This window comes from Protopterus annectens, chromosome 2.part1 (assembly GCF_019279795.1).
Source record: "Protopterus annectens isolate FY-2018-M chromosome 2.part1, PAN1.0, whole genome shotgun sequence".
In the NCBI taxonomy this organism is placed as follows: domain Eukaryota; kingdom Metazoa; phylum Chordata; order Ceratodontiformes; family Protopteridae; genus Protopterus; species Protopterus annectens.
This window is the reverse complement of record NC_056729.1, coordinates 1,592,583,542-1,592,610,294: the sequence shown is the minus strand read 5'-3', so window position 1 is coordinate 1,592,610,294 and position 26,753 is coordinate 1,592,583,542. Positions and strand designations below refer to the sequence as shown.

At 39.6% G+C, this 26,753-nt stretch overlaps 1 protein-coding gene across 1 annotated transcript in view; it reads right to left on the bottom strand.

Annotated features, from left to right (window-relative positions):
- Positions 1-8,345: 8,345 nt before the first annotated feature.
- LOC122794996 (tumor necrosis factor receptor superfamily member 1B-like) overlaps positions 8,346-26,753 on the bottom strand; it is a 139,304-nt gene continuing 120,896 nt past the window's right edge. Inside the window, exons 7-8 of the mRNA XM_044063584.1 lie at positions 8,924-9,049; positions 8,346-8,425 (exon numbers count right to left, since the gene is read on the bottom strand). Of these exons, the coding sequence (XP_043919519.1) occupies positions 8,346-8,425; positions 8,924-9,049 (206 nt within the window). The remainder of the gene's footprint in view (positions 8,426-8,923; positions 9,050-26,753) is intronic.

Below are 26,753 nucleotides of genomic sequence, written 5' to 3'. Positions count from 1 at the left end.
GGAGGAAACACAAATACAGTAAAAGCAGATGAATAAAGTGCAATTTTTTTTTGTTAGTAAAGTGCAAGGAGAGAGGAAGGAAGAACCTAAGTGGGTTGGCTGTGAATGGGCCTGAAGGCTCTACAAGGCTAGGCCAAGAGAATACATTGGCATCAGGCCATATGACAATAGTCCCCAGCATGGCTCAGGAGTATAGTCACTGGAGTGGTCCCCAGGGGTGGGTATTGTATCCCCCCTCCACTCATCCAGGTTTCTATTGTGGGTGGCCAGTGATGTGCACTGCTTCCCATGTATGTGATCTATATTCCATAACATGGACAGTGTCTGGGTTGTGCACATGTCCCACATGCATGTTCTTTGATGTGTGGAAGTGTGCTTGAGGTCTCTGGGACATGTTGTGTGGACAGATTGGTATCTTCTGATGTAGCATTCCTGACCTCATTTAGTGAGACCTGGCTATGTAACTGAGGTAGTGATTGCACCTACACTGACATTATGATACGGATATTCAGTGGAGTTAGTGGCATCTGTCCATACAGGGCATGTGTATAAGGCATGGTATTCCCTTTGTGAGGTACATTTGCAGACTCTACCGTTGTTGCAGACATCCAGTGGGGAACATGGCAAAAGGGCCACTGTACACATTGATTGAGCTACGGAGCGGATGGAACAGGGTGCCATGTCCTTTTACTTTCTTGATAACACACACTCAGTCAGAAGATGTAACACATCAAAGTACTTTCTGATGTCAGTGGCACTGTTGTGGTCAACAGGCAAGTAGTCCACTGCAATCACACTGTGGGTACTATCTGTGAGGCAATATGCAGGGGAATTACCAATATAGTGGTTGTTGCCTAGCCAAGTGTGTTTGTGTATGATACGTGGGTGGAGAGTGGTCTCTGAGTAATAGAAGGGTTGCCATTCATTAATCCATACTGTCATGTAGTCATGGCACATGGCACTAGACATTTAGGGCTGTGGATTGTCAACACCAACCTCTATGGTGTTTGATAACTGTTGGCCTTGTAATGTAGACATTGTGACATATACTAGATCCCCAACATAATAAGTTAGCAAAACCCACCCCCCAATGGATCCTGTTATTACACAAGCACACCAACACCCACAAAAGATACTGATGATAGACACACACACACTTGCCAGTACTGAGTTTCAAACCCCTATCTAGCTAGGTATTGCTACTACAATGTATCATTTATTGCACACACCACAGAGCTTATAGGATGGATGATGTCCCAAGGTACGTCTAAGGTGAGGAATATTACCAGCCCTTGTAAATATTGTCATTGGGTGATGTAGTGGGTGGGACATTCCAAAACATATTTTGGCCTACAGACACATTTACATTTGTCAGGGGTAAGGTTCACACCTCTATCTATCTTTTCGGACCATTATGTTACGCATTTACCACATGCACCACTGACCTTACATGGTTTAGGGTTGCCAACAGGTACTTCTAAGGTGGATGACATCTGCAGGACTGCTATAGTCAGGCACCGAGATATGTACTGGGTGTATATGGGGCTAAAATCTTTGAGATGCAGACATACATATGTAGACATATGTACACACACAAACACTTGCCAGGGATCCGATTCAAACCCATACCTATGTAGTTATTGCTATTACATTGTTCTACATTTATCGCAATTGCCATGGAGCTTATTTGTTGGAGAGCTGTCCAAAGGTATCTTTGAAGGTGAGTGACATCAGCAGCAGTGCTAAAGGAGGGGTAAGGGAAGTGTTGTAAGTGTGAATGACCACGAAATCAGGCAAATACAAGGATACACACACTCTCTCACACAAACACTCACATTTACACAGTTGCCAGGATGAGAATTGAAACACCTACCTAACTAGTTTGTGACACTGTAGCATTACACAGTTATTGCAAGCCCCATGGAGCTTATATGATGTAGAGCTGTCCAAAGGTATCTTTGAAGGTGAGTCACATCAGCAGCAGTGCTAAAGGAGGGGTAAGGGAAGAGTTGTAAGTGTGAATGACCACAAAATCAGATCTCTACAAGGATACACACATTCTCTCACACAAATACTCGCATTTACACAGTTGTGAGGACCAGGATTGGAACTCCTACCTAACTAGCTTGCTGCACTATAGTATTAGCCAATTATCACAAGTGCCATGGAGGTTATATGCTGGACAGCTGTCCAAAGGTATCTGTGAAGGTGAGTGACATCAACAGCAGTGCTGAAGGAGAAGTACGGGAGATTTAGTGAGTGTGAATGGCTTCAACCACATTCATCTAGAAACACACACACACTCACACACAACTTTAGATTTGACAGGACTGAGATTACAACTGCTGCATGGATACCTATTTGTACTGTAGTGTTACACAGTTATCACAAGCACCACTGGCACTATAGAGCTGAGGGCTAACCAAAGGTATTTCTACAGTGAATGACATCAACACATCATGTGACATAGGCCAATGGGATGTGTAGTGGGTGGAACAGGCCTCATAATGAGATTCTCTTTGTCACTGTCTGTCTTTCTCTACCCCACGCCTCTGTGTGTGTATGTTTGACATATTATATTATGTTGGCCTTAGATATGTGTGTGTATTCCTATCCAATGTGAGTGTGTGAACTATCAATGGTGTACAGTTTGGTGTGTGTGCACAGACAGCTGCGAATAACCAATATCTGTAGTCCACTGTGTTGTGAGACATGGACTTCATTTCTCTAACTGTAGTAGCATGCCCAGTATGACCTTCTATATTGAGTGTGTGCATCCATTCCAGGGAGAGTTTGACTCCAGTTCAGGGTTTTGTGTGCTACAGCTACACCTAGCAAACTGTTTCTGGAGGATATCTGTAGATATAATTATATATGACATGACTAGGCATCTTATGTTCCTATGATTAGTATTGCTCCTATGTTTCTATGTTCCTAGTAATAAATGTACGCATTCAGACTATAGAAGAATAGGAACTATGTAAATCAATTAATTGTGGAGACACAATGGGCATAACATACAGGGGATACTGTAACTATTGCTGTCTGTGCTGCTTGTGTGACATGTTTGGTTGTAGCATAGATATTGACATATGTACTGTTTTACACTGTGATGTGTCATGTCATCAGCTACTGGCAGTTATCATTCTTTGCTCACAGTTATTTACCAGGGAAATACAGGCTGAAGAAAGCTGAGACTAATATTCTGAGGCATATATACTACACATTCTGGCACACACCTGCCATTGTGGAGGGGTGGCTACAGACAATAGACTGTTGGTTCTGTGTAAATGGTGCAGCACCTTGTTAGTATGCTGGCTGGTGTTTCCCTCCTTGTGCTTTTCTCAACTGCATGGAATGGCCATATCCTGCTGGGGCCATACCTCTCAGCTGTACGGATACACCCAGGTTATCCAGAGGCAGGACTCATATATCTGGTCAGTTTACCTTCACATTGTGGTTTACAAGCAGTTCTGTGGCTATTCATTCATGGGTTTGCAGTCAGAAGTAGTATGGGTGGACATTAGAGTTTCAGACGTCACACACTCCATGACATCCATGCTTTTACACTCCCCCCCCTCTGTTATTCTCTCCTCCACCTAATAATATGTAAGCAATATCTCAGAAGTGTCCCTATAGTTGGGCCTTTATCTAATACTATATAATACTATATATATAATACTATGCTTTTATCATGTCTATCCCTCCTGCAAAAACAAGTTTAAAGGAGACGAACAATTTTTGAAAAACTTTCTTCCCCTGTGTTTTTGGTCTTTTTTTTTTTTTTGGCTTGTTAGTGTGACGTAACATTTTCCTTGAAAATCAGGTGCCTCCTTAGCTACTTCCCTCAAGCCTCTTAGTGTGTCTGAGAGCTGAGGCTGTCTCATCTCTATCTTTGTGACCCTTCCCAGCTCCCGTTCCACAGGAAACCTGGTATCGTCTGACAGTGGTGCCTCACTGTCAGCCTGGGTACTACCACTCACCTCTGCCCTTGCAGTCACTCTGTCTAAGGGAACATCATTACTTACCAGCAGCTGTGGCTCATCTTCAGGCTCACTGCTACAGGGTAGCTCCCTCCCTGAAATAGCTACCTCACCAGCCCTGGCTTCAGGCATGGGGTCTGTCAGGGTCTCCCTCAGGCTACCAGACCCACATGACTGTCTCCAAACCTGACTGTGTCCATGTACACAAGATACTACATTTTCAAAATCATTCCTTATCAAGACATCTACCAGATATCCTCAAACATACCTACTTGCTTGCTTCCTTTTCCACCTTCCCAGTCAAGGTGACCCCTAGCTAAAGACATTTGGAATGGGGTCCCTCCTAAAGCTCTGAGTGGAGTGGACTGTCCATATAAATGATTTTCCCTACCCACATGAATGACTTCCTTAACAGAAGCTGTTAAATGAAATGAATGGCTGTAGAGCAGAACATGGAACAGTCTTCCAGTAGTCAGATATTTAATATACAACATTATGGATCATTGTATATTGATTAAGGCAATGTTAATCAACCTTATCATGATAACATGTAATTCAGTGTTCCAATTAGCTATTTTTTAATTAAATTGAAAGCTGAACCTATTAGGACAGCATATACATCCAGCAATTGATGTAGCATGTGTTTGTATCTGGCCCAAAGAACACGCCACATACCTACTGCATAGTACAATGTGGGTAATGAGTATTTTCTCGGAACAGAGTCCATATCTTGGAACTGCACAAAAATACATATTTTGGCAATATAATTTACAAAATTAATTGATATACATAGTTCCTATTCTTCTATAATCTGAATGCATACATTTATTACTAGGAACATAGAAACATAGGAGCAATACTAATCATAGGAAAATAAGATGCCTAGTCATGTCATATATAATTGTAAGTAGTAAACTTAAAAGTTCTTGTCACATGTTATAAGCACTTAATAGTACTCACCTTCCACATCATGCAGTACTGTACATGTCAGCCAGGTATAAATTTGTGTCCACCCATGCAATTGTCAAGGCTGGCTTTAAAGGCATTTAACGACAGACAAAGTAGCAGATTGTTTGACCCATAGTGGTAACTTATTCCATTGACTGGAAACATATTGTTAAAAACCTTCTCTCCAGCAAGATTTGTTTACTACTTCGTTTACATTTAGTTACCCAGTACAGATGTCTCCAGAGACACTGGTTTTGTGAAGAAAAAGGAGACCAAATAGGACTGGATCTTTTATGGCTCAGAATGCAAGACAAGACACAGCTCACCTTGGAATAGCTGGCTAGTGACTGAGTATAAAGAGAGTTGTGCTAATGTATTGAGATAATTGAAGGGTTTCAGGCCTTTAAGTTTCTTGGCTAAAAATTACTGGTTCCTTTCCAGTTGTGTGTAATGCATGCAGCCATACCTCTCAAGCTCTTAGAGCAAGAAATCTGGACAAAGCCATAAATAAAAAGGGGACAAAGGTCAAAAAATAAGGACAATTTTTAAATATTGCTCTTATAAATTTAGAAAGTTGATAGATTAACATGTTTTGCATTAGAATTAATTTTTGAAGACTATGAAATCTGAAACTCAAATGTCTGCATTATTTTCTAACTTCAGTCTTTAATGATCTGTCACTAATGTGCCAAAAAACACAATTTTATGAAAAAAGGCTGACCATGCCCCTGGATTAAATGCTTCAGTTGGTTTAAAATCTGTATTAAAACAAAAGCAAATGAAACTGAAGTGAATGCTGCTATTGACTGCCTGTATCTGTTGTGCTTTTTAAGCTGCTTTTGAATGTACTTTTTATATGTGTTGCTGTGTCTTTAAACTTTAGGTTCTCTGCATTCCAAGCTGAGCTGCTATTGGGTGATGGGATTGTGTGATGTATTTAAAACTGTATTTGAACTGTTAAAACAAAAAATAAAAGTAGGGTAGGCAAACCAAATACTGACGCTGAGTATGGAAAACAGTCCAACATATATATATTCAGTGTAGAATACACACCAAGCAAAGGCTCCGCTAATCCAAACGAAAAGACTTTATTTCAACAATAATAACTGCAGGTAAGCGCTTTCACCGTTCTGGCTTCTTCAGACCCATCAGTTAAAAGTTACACACCCCATTTAAATACATTACTTAGCGGGAAAAACATACTATCATTTAAAATTTAAAGATACATGAATGCAGCTAAATAATTTAATATATACATAATCATGAGAAACTATCAGCTTAAATAATATATATAATTAATTTCTTATAGTGTAGCTGATTTCTAATGATATAACTACAAACATATAAACAGATACACAAACTGATAGACTCATCTTCTATAATTGCCTAGATTTTAAAATTGCCTAGATTTTAAAAAATTACTGAAACTATCAGCTTAAATAATATATAGTTAGTTTCTGATAACATAGGTGATTTGTACTAATATAACTACAAAAATATTAAATATTGAATATTAAATAAGAATTGATAAACTCATCTTCTACAGTTACCTAGATTTTAAAATTGCCTAGATTCTAAGAGGGGTGCACAAAATCCATAGCATAGATGCCAGCTCATCATTACATAAAAATAAAACAGTTAAAAACATTTAAAACATCCATATAAACATCAAATAGTGATAATAATACAACTAATAATGAAATTGGTAATAAAATTACCTATACAATTTCCTAGATCTTAAAAATGGTTTCACTGAAACCATAGCGTTCAGACCAGTATTTGAACTGTGTTTTATATGCATTGAAGAAGGGATTATTCCCAAAAGCTCTGCTATTTGTATTTGGATTAAAATAAGTGAGTTTTTTATTTCTGATGTTGAAATCCGTTTTTTAATGTTTTTACTATTTGTTGTATTTAACCCATTGATCTCAAATAGTCAGTTGCACTCCTTGAAGCTGATTGTACTATAAAAGATTTTGAAGATTTATGGCTGAAGTATTTAGTGTGATACTCTGGCATTAGGTAGGATGGTGGCTAATTTAGCAATACACAGTAAAAAGACAGAATTAGGTTTGCCATGAATGATGTCTAGTGGTGATTTGTCTATTGGCTACTACATGGTAACTACTAGTGCTGGTTTCAGTACAGCTACACTCAGGAATCAATGTCCCTTTTTGCCTTTATTCACTGGAAGCAAAACATTAGCTCTAATCCCAAACTGGCTCTTGAGGTACAGGGGACAGACTCTTGGGTAATCAGCAGTTTTGTCCCAGATGTTGCAATCATCTGTATGCTCCTCACAAACATTTTTGGAAAATTATAGTTTTCTTTCTCCGTTTTAGTTATCCAGGTGTTTGACATATTGCCTTCCCTTTGCTTACTGAATGAATACTCTACACATTCCATCCCATTACATATTTATTTGTTCTCTGTTTTTCTTGGCCTAACCACTTCTTTGATTTTTAAAAATAACCATGTGTATGTATTGTCTTTGCTTGTTGCATTAATTTCAAAAGAAATGTGCTCATTTGTTTCCTTTGGAACTTATTGCATTTTGACATATTTATACTTAGGTTCTTCTTTCTTCTTCTGGCTTTTCCCAGTTAGGGGTTGCCACAGCAGATCACCTGTCTGCCCATGTTTGGCAGTGGAGTTTTATGGTGTTGAGTTGCCAGCCTGGCACCCAACCTTCCACAGAAGGCACACACATGCACTCACACCTAGGGCCAATTTAGAGTGCCCAATCCACCTAGTGCATGTCTTTGGGAGGAAACCAGAGCACCTGGAGGAAACCCAAGTGACCACAGGGAGGACATGCAAACTCCACACAGAAGGCACCCCAGCCAAGGATCGAGCTGGAGAACCTCTTGCTGTGAGGCAGCAATGCTAACCGGTGCACCACCGTAGCCGCCCTTATACTTGTCTTAGGTATTTAAGGAAATATATATAAATGCATATTGCTGATCACTGAAATCATGGTGCCCATTAGAATTTCTAATGATGGAGATGTGTTTTTTTTTTATTTTGTGTATCTACCATGTGACAAACATCCAGCTTCAGAGATTTATCAGCCAATCAGGTGCTTGAAATGTATGGAACAGATCTCATTAGTTATCATACTCATTTACTAAGTCAGTAAATGACTTATGCTTGCAAATTCCATTCTCATCTTTTTTGGAAAAGTCATAGGGATATATTAAGTTCTGCAATGTGCCCTCTGTATTTGCAGATTAAGTCTTTACAACTCCATACTATTGCTTATAACATGAAGTAAACTTGTAGGTGCCATATGAACATTTTTTTAGTACATTTGTTTGTCTGTGGTAGCTTTCATTAGAATTTTCAGGCAAGCCTCACTTCTGCAATGTATAGTCCAATTAGATGTTCCTTTTAATAGATTCATGTATTTACCTCTCATGAATGGATTTCATCAATGTCTCCTGGAAGCTGTGACTGCCTTAGTGCTTGTTGCATTTCATCAACCACAACAAAACCTGTCAGCACAGAAGATTAAGGTTCTGAACCTTTTTGTACCCAAGGTACAGGGTTTGATTCTATCTATCTCCATTTGCCTATTGTATGATTCCAAGCAAGCCACTTACCCAGACAGTGGTCCTGGGTTGCCCCTGAAATTGACATATGTCCTTTTCTATATGTCACTTCCCTTCTGTTTTTTAAATCTTGCCCATACTGAGTCTCCAAAGACCACACGTGCAGTAGTAAAAGAGATCACAGACACCTTGATTGACATCAGAACCATAAACTGAAAAAGTGCAGCATTACACAAGAAATATGGGGAAAATATCTTGTAAATGATCTATCAAATGAATTCACTTTCTGATAAACATGCATCACAAACTACTTTAAGGATGCAAGTGTCAGATGTGAAGTATACTTTTGTTAGGCAGACACTCTTCATATGACTTTATTTATCATTAATATGCATTAACAATGACAATTTTCTGAGGAAGCAAGCAAATGACTAAACTCACTGTGATCCTTGAGACAAAATATCCACTTCTTGCAAATTCTTGTCTTCCAAAAGAGGAAACTTGCAGTAGTGATAACTACAGCAGCACACAAGCAGGCCGTCAGTAATATCAATAGTATCCAATGGTCTGTAATAAACAAGAGATTCATGAAAAATGAAAATCAGTACAGAAAGAGGGAGTGAGCGGCAAGGAGTTACCATTTGATTAAACACATGCAGTTAATGCCAAACAGCTAGATACACTGCCAGGCTATACAACTTAGCAGAAACTTCCAAGATGTAGCCAAAATGAAAATGAACTTTCTATTTACATACAACACACGAAAAACTAAGAACCACCAGAATATGTGTCATTCATTCTTTTGTTACATGATTGGTGTCGATTATCTATTTACCAGATGAATGTGGCATCAGATGGCAAGGAAAATCCCAACTCTCCGGGATAGCTCAACAACAGTCACACAGTTTAAAACAATCGGAACAGGCAATCTCCAAAGCCATGAACTAGACTACTTAAGAGATATACCAAGGGAAGTTGGCACCCCCCTTAGAAAATACCTACTTCAAGTCAAATAAAGAGCTAAAAGGTATATGTAATGGATTCTAAGTGCCTGTACCAGTGCCCTATACAAGGTGTCACCTCAAGCTAGTTACCCAATGACCATCTATTCCTACGGATCTGCAGGAGAGATGGGTAACAGATGGTACCCATGCATCAGTGCTAGACTTAGTATCTTAATTTTTGTTTACTACATATGGGGTAACGGGCAGTTTAGTACACAATGTTAAGGAATATTTGTGTGTGTGTGTGTGTGTGTGTGTGTGTGTGTGTGTGTGTGTGTGTGTGTGTGTGTGTGTGTGTGTGTGTGTGTGTGTGTGTGTATGTGTGTGTGTGTGTGTGTGTGTGTGTGTGTGTGTGTGTGTGTGTGTGTGTGTGTGTGTGTGTACTCCTGTATTGGATTCCTTCATTCTTCAGTGTTCTACTGTTCTACTCTGATGAAGTTACTTAAACAATGTTCCTGGTTTGTCACAGTATCCAGTATCAGTATCCAGAGGATTTACTTTTAAAACCGGAGCAAATTAACTCATCTGTAGAGGATGCAAAGTTAAAATACAGAGTAGATCTCATCTTGGGGGTTGTAGTGTGATGTACTGGTCAGCACAGATCTCTTACAACACTCAGTTCTTGGCTGTGCTGCTTTGAGTATGGAGTCTGCATGTCTTCTCTCTGTCAATATTAGTTTTCATTGGGCAATCTGGATTGTTCCTACATCCCAGATAATGTTATAAGTGATGTGGCAATGTTCTAAATTAATATAAATTAGACCCGTAGCACTGAAAGACATCGGAGACAAGATAAAAACCAAACACTTTATTATAACACCTAATTGCCAAGGAACTTCTTCAAATTTACTAAAACATTAAAAAACATTTGTTTAAATATTATCACATGTTTTCTATCTAACTAATGCTTAGAATACTCCAATCAACAGTTAATTAAACTAATTAAACAGTTTTAAATACATTTTAAACATCCATATGCCTCAATTTCAGAACAGATTAATAAAAACGAAATCATTCAACCTTGGGAACTATTGGCATTAGATCTTAATTGCTATTCTATTTCACATTTGTTTAAATGCTCTCCAGTGATAAAACCTCTCAAATCATTACAAACTTGATCCACTACTAAAATCGTAAAGTTATCTTCTTTATGTAATTCAAAGTGTCTATAAAGAGCATTCACAGACTTACTATTCCTTATATCCAACATATGTTCACTTATCCTGGTTTTCAGCTTTTTACTAGTTTTTCCTATATAAAATGCAGGACATTGCTCACAGGTGGCTAAACATACAACTTCTGCTGAATTACAAGTATAGTGTCTTGTAATGTTGTACGTATTATTTCTTATTTTACAATCATCCCCCTTCCTAATGTATGGACATTGGGCACAATGTCTGCATTTAAACATACCTACCTTCTTGTTAGTATTGAACTCTTAATTGTAATCTTTGTTACATTCTAAAATTTCTTTAAAAGAACAGCCCTTATAAGTGTCACTACATTCAGTAGTAGCTTGTAGTCTGTTAATTGTATATGTTATTCCATTATTCAAGATGGGCACATAAAACCCATTTCTCCTTTTTGTACAAACTTCATTTCTAATATTTGTTAAAGATTCCAGTGGGTAGCCCTCTTCATAAACATGTCTATTAATATTTCTATTTCCATTACAACGGTATGAAACTCAGATAGCATATGGGCTAATCAGACCATCTATCTTTTAACCACTGCCTTCTTTTGATGTAATGGATGCCAACTATCGAAATGAATGTACATGTTGGAAAAAGTGCTTTAAGTACTGGAAATAAAACTTGACTTAGACAAATTTTTAGCTAATTCTACATCTAAATAAATTATCTTATCAGTATTCACATTCCAACTAAACTTTAAAATCCACATGTATTATTTAAATAACTTAAAATGCATTTAATTTCCACTGAGTATCTGTCCATAAAATAAATATATCATCTAGCAAGCGAGTATATAAAATCCAGGATTCTTTGTACTAACTGTATATTCACACACATACGTGACCACATACTCAGATACACACACACACACACACACACACACACACACACACACACACACACGCACACACACACACACACTATAACATAGTGTGGCTGTTTTCGCCAGTAAGGTGCATAGTTTCATGTTACAATGACTTGACTTGTATTAATATTGTATTAATATTATTTGTATCAATTGTGTATACAGTAGCTGTCACTTAAAGGTGAACTCATGGTGTCACTGGCAAATAAACAGAAGTGTCAGTGGGAGATGTGAAACAGGAAAGGTCAATATATAGCGCTAATCAGATGTCAGAGAAGAACCAAAGGAGTCTGGAGTTGTTAAGTGAGAATTGAAGATCAGGAGTACCAGCTCTGGAGAACAGAACTTTACCATTAAATGTTTGCCAGAGGAGACAAATGGAACTATTTGTTTGGAAACAGAAGAAACCAGAGATATTTTGTTGCATTGGATAGCCCAATGCCATATAGGGTAGTACTTATTGCTTTGTTATAGACCACAGATGTTACTTTATGTTTTGACAAAAACAGGCTTTTATTTAAGTTCTCTAAACAAAACTGTTTTTTTTTGACAAGGACTAGCATACCAGAGCAATTACTTTTCCAGAACACACACTCACTCACACTTACACACACACACGCACACACACGCACACACACACACGCACACACACACACACACACACACACACACACACACACACACACACACACACACACACACACACACACACACACACACACACACACACACACACACACACACACATGCATACTGATACCTAAGAACAGTTTCAAAGAGCAGCAATTCACCTATATGCAGAACCATAGTGAGGTATTTCCTCAGCCCTCATTTCTCTACTGTGTGACCTTAGGTAAGTTACTTAACCAGACATTCCTCCCAGGTTGCATCTGAAAAGGGATTGCTTGTCTGGTGGGCTCACTTGGTTCATAAATGCATATTATTATGATTATGACTATTCTTATTAGTAGTAGTTATAGTAGTATTATGGAATCCAGAGCAATTCCCCCATGTGGTACCCCATCAAATTTAAGTTGAGGACCAAAAAAAAAAGAACAGACCTGTCTGAGCTGAAGACCAAAAATATCCTCTCAGACATAACGACAAAAAAAGGCTCTTCTCCTTTGAAAGCTGTGGCAAACTGCTTGTTACAAACCTGACAAGCAGCTTGCTACAGATAGATACCACAACCAAATCACTTATGCTGTTCAGACCTGACCGCAAATGCAATATTGGCAATTATTTCTGAATGTTATTACTGTACTACCTGCTTACCTGCCTCCACCCATTTTGCCCCCTAACACTTTGCACCCAGGTGGCTGCCCCCTTCATCTGTCTGTATGTATGTCTTTGGGAAGTGGAGGAAACCAGAGTCCCCAGAAAATGTCTACATGGACACAGACAGGAGATTCAGACTCTGCACAGGAGGTTCTTCATCTGGGCCCTAACCAGGTAACTAGGCATTGTGAAGCAGCAAAGTTAATCACTGCAACATTACAATGACCATATAGTAAATTTCAGTACTGCTTAATGGTCCTTTTGACTGGTTTGTCTCAGTGATACAAAAATGCATCACTGGAATGCCGTCATTCTACCTTGTTCATTCTTTTTAGGTAGAATTCCAGAAATCTGTGTTTTTAAATGGTAAATGCTCTATGGGGTATATATTTTTTTATTTTATTTTTATTTTTTACAAGAATTTACTCCTGGTGCACAAGCCTAAATGTACTCCTGCACAATTTATCTTCTTTTTCTCCTTAGCCAAAAAGGTGGAACGTTCTCCCATTATCCCTTAGCACTGTCCACAACCCTGTCAATTTTAAATCTTCTCTACACTTCTACCTCTCCTCTGTCTGGAAATGCCCTCACTCCCAATCCTCTACTATCCTCCCCCCATGAAACTTCTTAATTCTTCACTATAATTGCCTCATTACTCAATATATTTGCCTTTATTCCTGTTTTGCAGCCATAAAAAATATTGCTACCAAAAACAATGTTTACTAATAGCTGATTTATAAAACTTGGTATGTAAAATGTCTATGTATGATATTAATCTCTGTACCTGTTACACTGTATTAATGACTCATTATCATAATTGTATAGCTCTCCTTTAAGATTCCATTGTTTTTGTAATGTTAATCTTTTCTATTACTGTGGAGTTTTTCTCCAAGGGCCTCCACTGAAAATGGGCTCAGTATGGCCTAGTGGAATTCCCCGGTTAACAAACTATAAATAACTAAATAAATAAATAAAAATAATATATATATATATTTTCATTTTCTGGCAGTTTAGCATCAGCTAACTAATTATGTCTCCCTCCTTTTCTTACTATAAATGTCTTCTATGACTCTGCTTTGTTAATGCAAGTCTCCATGACTTGAAATATACTTACTGGGCAAAATTATTTGAAATTAACAGCCCATGTACAGATATCCCTGAAAAAGGATGAAGGATTTGCTCAGAGTCATATAAAAGACTTTGGGAATCAAACACTAGACTAGAGAAAGAAGTTTGTTAGCAGCTCACTGCCAAAAACCTCTGCTATAACTGGCACTCCTAGTTATTCTTGGGGTTCCAACATCCATGACCACTGAAAAGATTAAGGGCCCTGTTATAGCACTGTACTGCTGGCAGGGAGTGTTTTTGTTAGTGGGGTGTGCAGTGGGCACTGAACTGTCCCTTGCTTCTGCAAGGATCTAATGCCATCAGGACACCCCCTCCCACCCTCAGTAGCATGTTCACAACAGTTTCCCCTGGTATCCCTTGAGAAATAAGCTGTACTACTATGCCCCAAATGCACATCCCCCCCAGGATGGGCACACCCATCCTTCACTGCCAGCATCTGAGATACCCAAGCCACAAATCCAACCTGAGTTGCCTAGTCCAGGGCTTTATCCTTCTATACCACAGTGCTGGTTTAATGTTCAGAAAATCTTTGATGTAATTTTGAATAATAACATTCAAAAAGTTCATTTTAATACAAATGTGATCTTAGGGCATCTGTAGCAGTTAAGTGACAAAATACAAATGATCAAGGGAGCACAGATAAACAAAACCATGATGATGGCCTCATTATGGCAGCCATAGTTGATGAATATATGTTGAATAGTGTAAAGTTGGTCCCAGACAGGCTGAAGGAATATGAACTTTGTGTTACCAAATATAAGTTTGTTCTTTAAAACAAATGTTGCTTGCCTACTATGAGCATATTAATGACAACAGTAACAAGGAGGTTGTATTAAAGATACCCAGGTTGGGCCTTAGAATGTGTCACATCTAACATCACTTTTTATGGCTGACAAACTACTACAGAATTTCTACCAAACCTCTCACAGCTACTGTTCTGAGTAATATCTTCTGGAACTAGACAGAAAGAGACAGAGACAGAGAGAGTGAGTTCTGAATGAACCTTCTTGACAATCTAAGAGATAGTAACACAGAATAAAGCAGTTACACACCTTGATCCTTTCTTCCCTAACAGACCAGACAAGTTTCTTGTTTCACTTTTTGCAATTTGTATCATGTTACTGCACAAGTTCCCAGATGACAAGAGACAACGCACTACATTTGTCTCCAGATTAATGGAAATGGGTGAACATAATTATTATAAACTCCAAAAATGCCAGCAAAATACATGAGCCAACTGAAAGTGTGCACAGCCAAAGTAAACAAACAGCAATTCCCCCCCGCAAAAAAAAGTCAGCACTACTAATATACTATCGACACAAAAACTAGTTTCAGATTTGTAGGTATTAACATGGTCCCTTTTAAAAATCTTTGTTGTAAAAATGTGATCTCTAGGAAAGAACGTATGTGGATAGTTAATTTATGGACATTATTTAAGCCTGGTCTGAATTATTATTGGTAAATACATCCATCCATCCATCCACAACCCCTTTTCTCATTTTTACAGATGTGGTTGGGGTGTCACTTCAACAGTGACAATCATCTACAGCCAAGGTTTACACCACCAGGTGGTTAGTCTGCCACAGTAGTTCTTCCACACCATAGGTTCATAGGTTCATAGGTAGGTACTAGGTTAACGGCCCAAGGGCCTACGTAAGCCTAGCCAACAAGGTTCCCTGGCTTACGCCACCCAAGAAAGTTATTTTCCTGTGCCACTGTCGAGCAGAGACACAGAAGTGATCCCCGGGGTGAATTTCCTATCTCCCATCCAGTCATCAAGATTTTTCTTGAAGAGTGATAATGAGGAGCTTTGATTGACATAGACAGGTAGTTTGTTCCAGAGTATGGGAAGTCTCTGGGACAGGAATCTATCCCTCCAGCATGTCCTGTTTATTGTGGTGACAAGGTTTAGGTCCCTAGAGCGTGTAGCTCAGAGGGGATTGGGATTTCTTTATGTGTAGCATGTCCAACAGCTCTGGGTTTGACATAGCTTTATATGTTAGGTAGAGATCACCTCAGAGTAGGCAATATGCTACAGAATAAAGCTGGAGTTTTTTTTGATATGGTCAGTGTAGGGCATTTGTTTGAGGCCAGTAATCCTCTTTGTGAGGTACTTCTGTGACCTTTCCAGCTGCTGAAGATATGTTGTGAGGTACATTCCAAAAGGGGCGTTGTACACTATAATGGGTCTAATGAGTGCCGAGTAAAGGGGAACAATGACCGCTTTTTTCATGGATGAGAACCCATTTATGATGAGGTGTGCCACATAGAAGGACTTCCTGACTACTGTGGCGATGATACTATCAAAGAAGAGACTACTGTCCACCTGAGTCCCAAGGTCTCTTATCAAACATTCAGTGTTAAGTAGATTGCTGCCTATGTGGTAGTTCATGGGTACAGAGGTTTTACCAAAGGGGTTGACACTGCACTTTTTAGCATTGAGCTAGAGGCCATGGCTATGACACCAGGCATCTGTCTCAGCGAGGCCCTTCTGTAGGATGTCCACATCATTTAGGGACTTGACTATGGCTCCTAGTTTGCAGTCATCTGTGAACTTCATTAGCCAGAGGCCTTCTGTGTTAGCCTGTTCTTCAGAGAAGTAGATACCAAACAGGAGAGGTCCCAAGACTGAACCCTGTGGTACTCCACTCGTCATTGGTTTGAGGTCAGATTTGGAGTCTGCAACTTTTACAGTGTGGGTTCTGTCAGTGAGCCACTTGGCAACCCATCTTGTGATGTAGGGATTTATACCTAGATTAGTGAGTTTAGCTATAATTCCAGAATGGGGGATGGCATTGAAAACCTTGGCGAGGTGAAGATAGGCTGTGTGAACCACCTTACCCACATCTACAGCTTTGGTGACTGCCTCAAAGAAGTCAATCAGGTTCAGAATGCTTTATCTGCCTTTCACAAACCTGAATTGGGTGGGATCCAGAGTTTGGAGGTTTCCAATGTCTTTGTTTATGAGTTTCATGATGATACATTCCATGGCCTTGCAGACCAGGCTCATCAGGCTAATAGGTCGATAGTTCCTGGGATCAGTGGTGGCTCCCCCTTTGTGGAGTGGGATAACTGTTGCTGTGCACCATTCAGTGGGCACAAAGCCTGATGTGAGGCTATTATTGAACATGGTGCTTAAGTGGGGAGCCACTTCGTTCTGAAGTTCATGTAAAACACAGCCTGGGATGTTGTCTAGTCCCATGGATGCTGTGTTTTTGGCTTTAGAGAGTGCAGCTTTTACCTGCTTAGTTGTGATTACAGGGACTCTGCATTCTTCCTGTATAGATATGGACCCTTTAGGGGGTGAGGGGGGGGGGGAGTTAGCACTGAGCCTATCTGCCAGGATGCTGGCAATATCAGTTGGTTCTGTAATTTTCACGCCGTTGTGCTGTAACTCAGAGCAGATCTGGATGTTGTCATCAAGATTCTTGACATAGCTATAGAATGCTTTGTGGTTGTCCTTAGAATTAGTGGCAATTTTGTTTTCTTAGCTAGCTTTGGAGGATCTTATAAGGGATCTCAGCTTCTTACTGAGGCTGACCAGGGAGCTCCTCCACTCAAGGGATTTTACTCTCTTTTGCAACAGTTTCTTCCTTCTGTTGTACAGTTTGTTTATGGCAGGGGACCACCAGATTGGCTTCCTTTTTTGGAGGATAGCATTTTGGTTCTGTTTGGGATAGCACGATCCATGCATTCGTATAACTGCTTATAGAGTGCATTTGTGTAGGATTCAGCAGTTGTAACTGTATTGTCCATCTGCATGGGTGTCATAAAGTTCACCACTTCTGTCTTAAGAAGCATGAAGTTGGCTTTGGAGAAATGTTTTACCATGGTTTCCTTAATGGGGGGGTGGGGGCGGGATATGGTTATCAAGGTTGATTAGCTTATGGTCGGATTGGACCAATGAGGAGTTGACTTCAGTTGTGGAACACTGGTCACTCATGTTGGTAATGACTAGGTCTAGGATATTGTTGCCCTGGTGGGGATGTGGATAAGTTGATCCAGAGCACTGGAGTTTATGAATTCCAGAAAGCGTTGAGCTAAGGAGTTGGTACATGAGTAGTTTCCCAGTTAATGGTGGGGTAGTTGAAGTCGCCCATTATTAGGGTGTTTGGTTGAACCCTAATATTTTCCAGTACATCAAGAAAAGAGGAGTGGGAATCCTAGGGCATGGTGGGGGATCTGTAGCAAGCTACAATTTGGATTGCAGTTTTGCCCAGAGTAAGTTACACTTGGATAACCATGGATGCATAATGCTGAGCAACTAGCCTGGAGGTGTGAATATCCTTAATGAATATGGACACACCTCCACCCTTGGTGTTTCAGTCCAGGTTACATGGGCAAAAAGTGTGGTATGAGTTACAGCCTGATAGTGCAGGGGTGCTCTCTGGAGCCTTGAACCAGGTCACAGTCACTGCACAGATATCGATGTCCTCCAGTTTAAGGAGTGCCTCGAGTGAGTGCATTTTGAAATTTAGACTTCTAGCATTGAGTAGCATTACCCTCAGTTTTTGCTTGCCTGTTCCTGTTACGGTGGTGAATTTGTCATTTGAACCTTGCCTAAAAAAGGCACTATAGGGGCAGCAAGAGCCTTAGCCAGTATCCGGAATCCCAGGGGGGACAGGTGCAGGCCATCTGTGGCAAAGCACTGTGGCCTGTCAACCATGTCATCCCAAGCAGACAGATACTGGATCCCCTTAGAATGACACCAGAAGCTTAGCCAATTGTTGAAGTCAATCATTTTGTCCTTGTACTGTGGCGTCATTCTGGGTGATGGCAGGATGCTACTCAGGTCTAGGGTCATACCTGCCTGGGCTACAAGATCGGAGAGCTCTTCCATGTCTCTTTTCATGTAGTCCAGGGAGCTACATCTCACGTCATTCACACCAACATGAACAATGACAGAGTCATATTTGTACTTGTTGTGGAGTGACCTGAGTGCGTGGGTTATGTGGTGGATCCTGGCACCTGACAGGCAGCTGACAGTAACCTTGTTTAGCCTGCTGAGTGGCACATCAGTGTGCCTGACTATAGAGTCACCTATGACTACTGTTTTGGGTACATTGTTTTGCCTTACTGGCTGTGGTTGAGTGGCACACTGAGTCTGTGGGCTATGTGTCATTTAGGTTGTCTTGGGGGATGGAGGTTGCTTGCCTGTCTGCTTTGGAGGTCTCTGTTGCTTAGACAGATTTTTATTGTGAGCCTCCGCAAATGTTTTTGTGTTACTATGTGTGAATTTTGGTGGTGCAGATTTAGTGATACTATGTGATGAGTGTGGTGTGGTGCAAATATTTACCTTCTCCTCTTGACTGTCAAGTTCAGTCTTGGTTGGAGAGAGCTTTACCTCCAGTTTGGCTAGATAAGTACATCTCTCACAGGTTGTAGTGTTGGGTGGTAGGAGGAGAGGGTTGTCTGTGTACATGAGGAAATTTCTACATTGCCTCAAGATGCCCAGATTCATCAGATAGACAGGAGAGAACACTGGGAGCTGACCCTTGGACATGCCTGAATAAAAAAAATATTTTCCTCTAGATAAGTGAGGAAAATGAGTACAAGACTGTTTTTCTCTAAGCAAGTGAGAAAAGTAAGTACAAAAACTGTTTTCCTCTAGGTAATAAGGAAGGTTGAGTGCTATAGTAATTAGTAGCTTATTTAGTGCTTACAAGTTCTGAACAAGTGCTGAGCACGAATAAGCAAATTTAAGTGCTAAAACTTACAATCTGTATCTGCACTAGATGAGTTACAGGACAGAAGCAAGTGGAAATGCAGGCTTTCAAATCAGAAAGTTGAGAGAGATGGAAAAGATTGCCCATACGGCTAATAACTACAATTTTTGGGCCAGAACCACTCCTTATGTGGTAGACAGGTTACCTAGTGCTTACCACTCCCACTGATAAGCTAGAAGACTTCCCTCCAACACAGAAAGGCTTGGGAGGGGGGCTCAGAAGTTTACATACAGTCCTGGATACAGCAAATCTGTATCTGGAACACTAGTTACAGGAAAGGTAGGAAACAGGCTTACAGTTATACATGTAAACTCCCCAAATAAGGGGAGTATACATGTGTACTGTATACTGTAACTTACCACACACTCGCACACACACATTCACACCTATGACCAGCTTTGAGGGCCCAATCCACCTACTGCATGTCATTTGAATGTATGAGGATTTTTTTTTAGTGGTACTATGCCTTTAAGTGTGAAAGCCTTTGGTGCCATGAAAGTTTTAATAGTAAATGTGTTTGGGAACAGCTTTTCAGTTTAAGTTTCATTGCCCCCTTCACCTGTCTATATGTATATCTTTGGGAAGTGGAGGAAACCTGGGAAGATGCCTAATAATGAAATGGGGATAAAAGTTTCTGGTTGGATGTTTTACAATGTTCCAATAAAGGTTAGACACAGTTTGGTGTTGATAACATATTAGAAGTACTGACCTTTTTGTGAATAAACATAATTATTCCTAGACAGAAACCCCCTAGCCTTATTTGGGGAGTATACATGTATAATTAATACTTCAATGGAATGACTGACATTGGTACTGGATTACCAGCCTTTAGCACCTGTCTTTAATCCAAGAATAGATACATCACTGATCACAGCAGCATGTTCGCAATGATAAGCATTTTTTCACTCAGCACATTTATAGTATAGGCTTCATATGAATGAAGCAGTGGGATTGCACTGATAAAATGAACATATGAAAACGCAAAGCAGCTTGCAGGTGGGTTTGGCATAATGGTTAAGGAGATCACAGACACAAAGTGCAGTGTTTGATTCTGACACTGGGTTATTAACTAGGCTTAAAATGGACTTTCAAGATAGTTTCTCTAGTATTCACCTATAAGCACCAATGCCCTTGTAGGTATGAATTCCACCAGCACAGTCAGGCAAGTTACTTGTGATGAATATTCATATTAAAGGGGAAACTAGAAATGAACCTGAATTGTCCTAAATGTATGCCACTGTTGTAAAAGGATTAGTGGGAGGGACTGATTCACTATCACCACTACTCACAGTGAGGGAAAAAAAACAATTATTGCCATGTCAAGGGACTCTTTTGGGTGGATTCACAGTGATAATTCTATGCTATACATCTCAGTTCTAGACACTATTCACAAGGAGCACTTGAGAAGTATGGAAAGCAAACTCTCCTGCTCATAAACGTTTCTGGTGGCAAAGTATTGAAAAACACACTGAAGTTTTAACGGGAAGTTGTGCTGCATGCCAAATGGTCCAAAATGCACCAACAAAAACACCTTTGAGAATTCATCAGCATCATGGCAGAGTATCCATAAACAGGATTATGACTGAGTGTCTGGTCATAACTAAGTTGTTATATGCTTGCAAAATGGATGTTAAGAAATTCAGTTTGAGAGCAGAGCAAAGTAAGCAAAGCTTGAGAAGTGAATTTTGATATCCATCTTGAAAACTTACCACAACTTTGTTGCACTACATGGGCTTTAACTGCTCCATTTACTACCAGTTACTTTGAGAGAAAGGGAGAGACAGAGAGAGTGTTTCACAGCTTTGAGCACAGTAATTCACATCTTACAGGTTCATAGGTAGGTACTAGGCTATCTGCCCAAGGGCATTTATAAGCCTAGCCAGAGTGTGTCAGCTTTCACTGCTCCATTGATTAATTAACTGATCCTCTGTCAAGCAGAGCCAATGAAGTGATCCCAGGGGTGTATTTTCTGTTACCCATCCACATATCAAGGTTTCTCTTGAAGAGTGTTAGTGAGGCGCTCTGCCTGATGTAATTTGGAATTTTGTTCCAAGGCATGGGGAGTCTCTGTGACAAGAATCTATCCCTCCAGCATGTTCTATTTATTGTTGTGGTGAGGTTTAGCTCACTAGAGCTCGTGGCTCGCAGTGACTGAGATTTTTTTAGGTGGAGCATGTCCATCAATTCTGAGTTGGACATGGCTTTGTAAGTCAGGCAGAGATCACCTCTGAGTAAGCGATATGCCACTGAGTACAGCCAGAGTTTTTTCAGTCGGGCTGCATAGGACATATGTTTGAGACCAGTAATCCTCTTGGTGAGGTACTTTTGTGGTCTTTCCAGCTGTTGAAAGTGTCTTGTGAAGTACATCCCAAATGGGGCATTGTACTCTATGATGGGTCTGAGTGACGAGAAGAGGGACAATATAACCTCTTTATTTCTAGATGCGAACCCTTTAGTAATTAGATGGGCCACATAGAAAGATTTCCTAACTACTTTGGCAATATGATTGTCAAAGGAGAGATTACTATCTACCTGGGTCCCCAGATCTCTTATTACCTCTTCTGTATTAAGGGGGCTGCCACCTATGTGATAATTTGTGGGTGTTTTGTTTTTCCCAAACGGGATGACTATGCATTTTTTGGCATTTAGCTTGAGGCCATGACTTTGACACCAGGTGTCTGTCTCAGTAAGGCCCTTTTGGAGGATGTCCATGTCAGCCGGAGAGTAAGTTATGGCTCCCAGTTTGCAGTCATCGGTGAACTTGGTTAGCCATAGTCCTCCTGTGTTTGCCTGTACTTCTGAGAAGTATATGCCTAACAGTAGGGTTCCCAGGACCGAGCCTTGTGGGACATCACTTGTGACTGATTTAGAGTCGGACCTGGAGCCCACTATTCTTACCGTGTGAGTTCTGTTTGTAAGCCAGTTGGAAAACCATCTTGTGATGTAGGAGTTTATGTTCAGGCTGGTGAGTTTTTCTGTAATACCCGAGTGGGGAATGGTGAAGCCTTGGCGAGCTCAAGGTAGGCTGTGTGAACCACCTTTCCCTCTTCTATGGCCTTGGTGACTGTCTCGAAGAAGTCAACCAGGTTTAGTAGGCATGATCTGCTCTTAACAAAGCCGAACTGGGTTGGGTCAAGTGTTTGGAGGCTGACAGATATGTCATTGTAGTTATTGGAATTTTAGCTACTCCAGTGTATTACAAGACAGAAAGAAAAAAATGGAAAAAAGAAACTGTATGAGTACAAATTTTACGGCTTTAAAAGCTGTAACACACTTAGTGTTACATTAATATTAATGGCCAGAAATAAAATTGCCTTTAATTCCTTAACAGCTTTAAAGGTAGTAATACACTTTACCTATGAAACACAAAAGAAGTGTAGCAGTCAAAAATGTTTCACAACTTTTAAATTGTTTAAGTTTCTTGCTACTGCTCTGTGATGGCTACTGTTTATGCTGTAGCAAAAATCTATAGAGCTATTTATACTACATATATCTTTTAGGAAAATACATGGCAGCCACATTTATAACTGCCAAGAATATATATTCCAAGTGGCTGGAATAATTTGCAAAGAATTTATTTATTTATTTTATTTTATTTCCAGTTTGATTACCGAGGAAGCCCACTGGACCCAGAGAGCCCGTTTTCAGTGAAGGCCTGGGGAGGAAAGCTCCATGAAACAGATTACAGTAAAGATAGCAGTCCAATAAAAATAAAAGTACAAGTACAAATACATATCAAATAATACAAAGCGTGAGCATTATTGCACATAGTGGAAAAATATCGTGCAGATACATTTTAACAAATTCACACAGTTAAAGCCAAAAGTCAAAAGCTATTTACAATATTTGCAAAGTGTGAGAGATCGTATGGGAATTAGCTATAGAAGGTTATAGCCAGCTTCGCCCTCGTGATTAAACCACGCCAACCGTGGGTAAATCTTCAATATACCACACATCGTCATCAGTTATTGCTTAAGTAACAACCTGTAACAACAACTCTTAGTGATAATAAAACACAAAGTTTAATATAGTTCAATACTTTCACCAATCAGAATGGTATTGACCATTTTATATCTTCTTATCATCATTTTACTACTGATTGGCCTGGAAAAAACAAATTATTCAAACACTCAGAGATGTTAAAGCAATGATCACAAAGCATAGTAGCACAATATGGAAATTTCATTTTTGCATACTGTAACACAGTTTGAATAACCACTAATTGAATGCCACTGATGTTGTTCCTAAAAGAGAACATAATGGCTTCCTGCACTTATTGGAAAATGATATGTCAAAATAATAAGTGTATTTATTTATTTATTGTCATTTGATTATCAGGAAAGTCTGACTGGGAAGGAGCCCATTTTCAGCAGAGGCCCAGGGGAAAAAAGGTCCAAAGTATTACAAAACATTTTAAGAATAATAATTTTGCTATCATCAAAATAATAGAAAAACATCTACAGTTTAAATAATTATACCAAACTAGACATAATATGAAAACATTGGTTAAGAATAGATACAAGTTATATGACAATGATTTAATATTTTGAGAAATTTTATCCAGTTTATAGAGAAATTAAAGGTAAGTCAGTATAATGCAAACAGGAATTGCAATATGAAGTGAGAGAAAAGCAGGCTTATGGTATATTTAGAGAAAAAAACAGATGGGAGAAAATGATAAATGCAAACAAGGGAGTGAAGAAGGGAAAGCAAGGAGATGTAAGGAATGAATAGGTACTTGTTCCCATTTAGGAATATATTATATCCTGGTGCTTGCAAGAACAGAGACAGCTTTTGGCTAGAAACTCTTTCAGAATGCTTTTGAAAGGTGGGATGGAGGGTATTGACCAGTTTGATACAGGTAAGGAGTTCTAGGTCTCAGCATCATGATGAGGATAGACAATGGCCAGCAGATTTGATAGGTTAGTGGACAGACAAGAGTTTTTGTCATTTGATTGTGATGACCATCTGGAAACATAGCTATATAGAATGTTATTTGGTTATTTGGTGCTCAAGTCTCCCACAGGTTAAGGTGTTTGCCTTACAAACACAAGGTGCAGGGTTTGAGTCTCACAAGGGATAATTGGCTAGGCTTAAAATGGCTCGCAAGGGCAGTTAGCTTAGTACTAACCTATGAACCACAGTTTGCAGGTCTCTCCAGATTTTAAATCAAATTCCTGACTACCTGCAAGCTTGAACAAAACTTCTACAAACTTGCTGCACAGGAAGTAGTGATTATTTCCTGGACTACAACAATAGTCTAAAATTCAAAAAAATCTGCACAAACATTCTGGCATCATTTGAATAAGACTAATGCCACTGCTACTGCCTTAGACCGATGGTGCTTCTTGTATGGGAAATGTAGTTCAGTTCTAGTATAAATGTAGTGGAATCTGACACAGATATACTACTTCAGCAAAAGAGCACAAAGAAAAGTTTTACGAATGGCATTGGCTGCTGCACACATGCTGATGGTGCTTTCTGTGAGGGAGGAAGCCTTATACTCACAGTAAATGATAATTTAAGACAGATAAAGTATATTTTGCCTCAATTTTATGTGGCTTGACAAACAGCAGTACAACAGCTAGTTTGAGCACATGTTTGTCCAATACAGGGTATGGTCAGGATGTCTTTGGAGAGGAGTCGCAGAACAAAATCACCCTACAAATTACTGTTCATAGGTTCATAGGTTCATAGGTTCATACTAGGCTATCTGCCCGAGGGCATTTACAAGCCTAGCCCATCGTTTTGTGGCTTACGCCACCCCTTTAGTATGGGGAACTATACCCATTATTTTGCTGTGCCTCTGTTGAGCAGTGACACTGAGGTAATCCCTGGGGTATATCTGCGATCTCCCATCCATTGGTCAAGATTTCTCTTGAACAAGGCCAGCGAGGTGCTCTGCCTCACATGTACCGGGATTTTGTTCCACAGCATTAAAGTGAACATCAATGCTATTTGTCACTGAAACAGTGCTTGTGTCTGGCAGCAACAAATTTCAATATGTTACTGTGGCCAGAATATTTGCATTTTTTGTGTTTACAGGCTGTGATATATGATGATGTAAAATGATTATTGATATGATTTGTAAGGTGGGATGGAGTTCAGCTCTATATGCGTAAAAGCCTAAAAATTTATATATAGTACTGTTGCCATAAATTGTTTCACTTTTCATCACAATCAAACATCAATAGTATATCCACAAAGTGGGGATCTCTTGGGACAGGTATGGAAGTGTTTGAAAGCAACTAACCGTCCAAGTGGCTTGCCCAGAGGGAACAAGTGTGCATTGTAAGTGCGTCTGTGTGTCATGTGTATCTGAGTGCATTTACCCAAAAATAGTTGAATTATATTGTTGTGTCCATTATTCCTGATCAGCTGAACATGAAAAGTGTGCACCAACAAAACATGCCTATTTGTGGTAATAGTGGAGGCAATTTGTTGATGAAAGTAATTAACTCTACTGTAGTTTGCCAACAGTTAAACATATGTGTGTGTGTGTGTGTGTGTGTGTGTGTGTGTGTGTGTGTGTGTGTGTGTGTGTGTGTGTGTGTGTGCGTGTGTGTGTGTGTGAGAGAGAGAGACTAAGAGTATCTGTAATAAATTGAACTACATTACTGTGACCATTATTTTTAGCTGCTCACAATTAGCCATCAAAAGTGTCAATAAAGTGGCTATAACTGGTGGCCATGGAATCAGTCTGTGGATGAAAGTGACTGATCCTCCCAGTTGGAACAGTCTTGAGCAGTCATTGATGTTTGGTACTTCAGAAGGGTTGAAATTGCTCTAAAATGCACCACTAAGTATCTAAAATAATGGTATCCTCCTGAAGATGAGTCGAAAACTGCAGAGAAAGCTAGACATAAATAAACAAGTTACTCAACATACCTCTGAAATATGGCAGAGTTCACAATCCTGCAGAAATTTACAAAAACACTTTTTTTTTTGGATGACTGAAAACTGATGCCATTTACTTGGCCTATGGGGAATTGTATAACAAACTAGTTAGAAGATATGAGTGGGAGAATCTCCATGCATTAAATAATTCTTTATTTGGGAAAATCAGACAAGCATAAC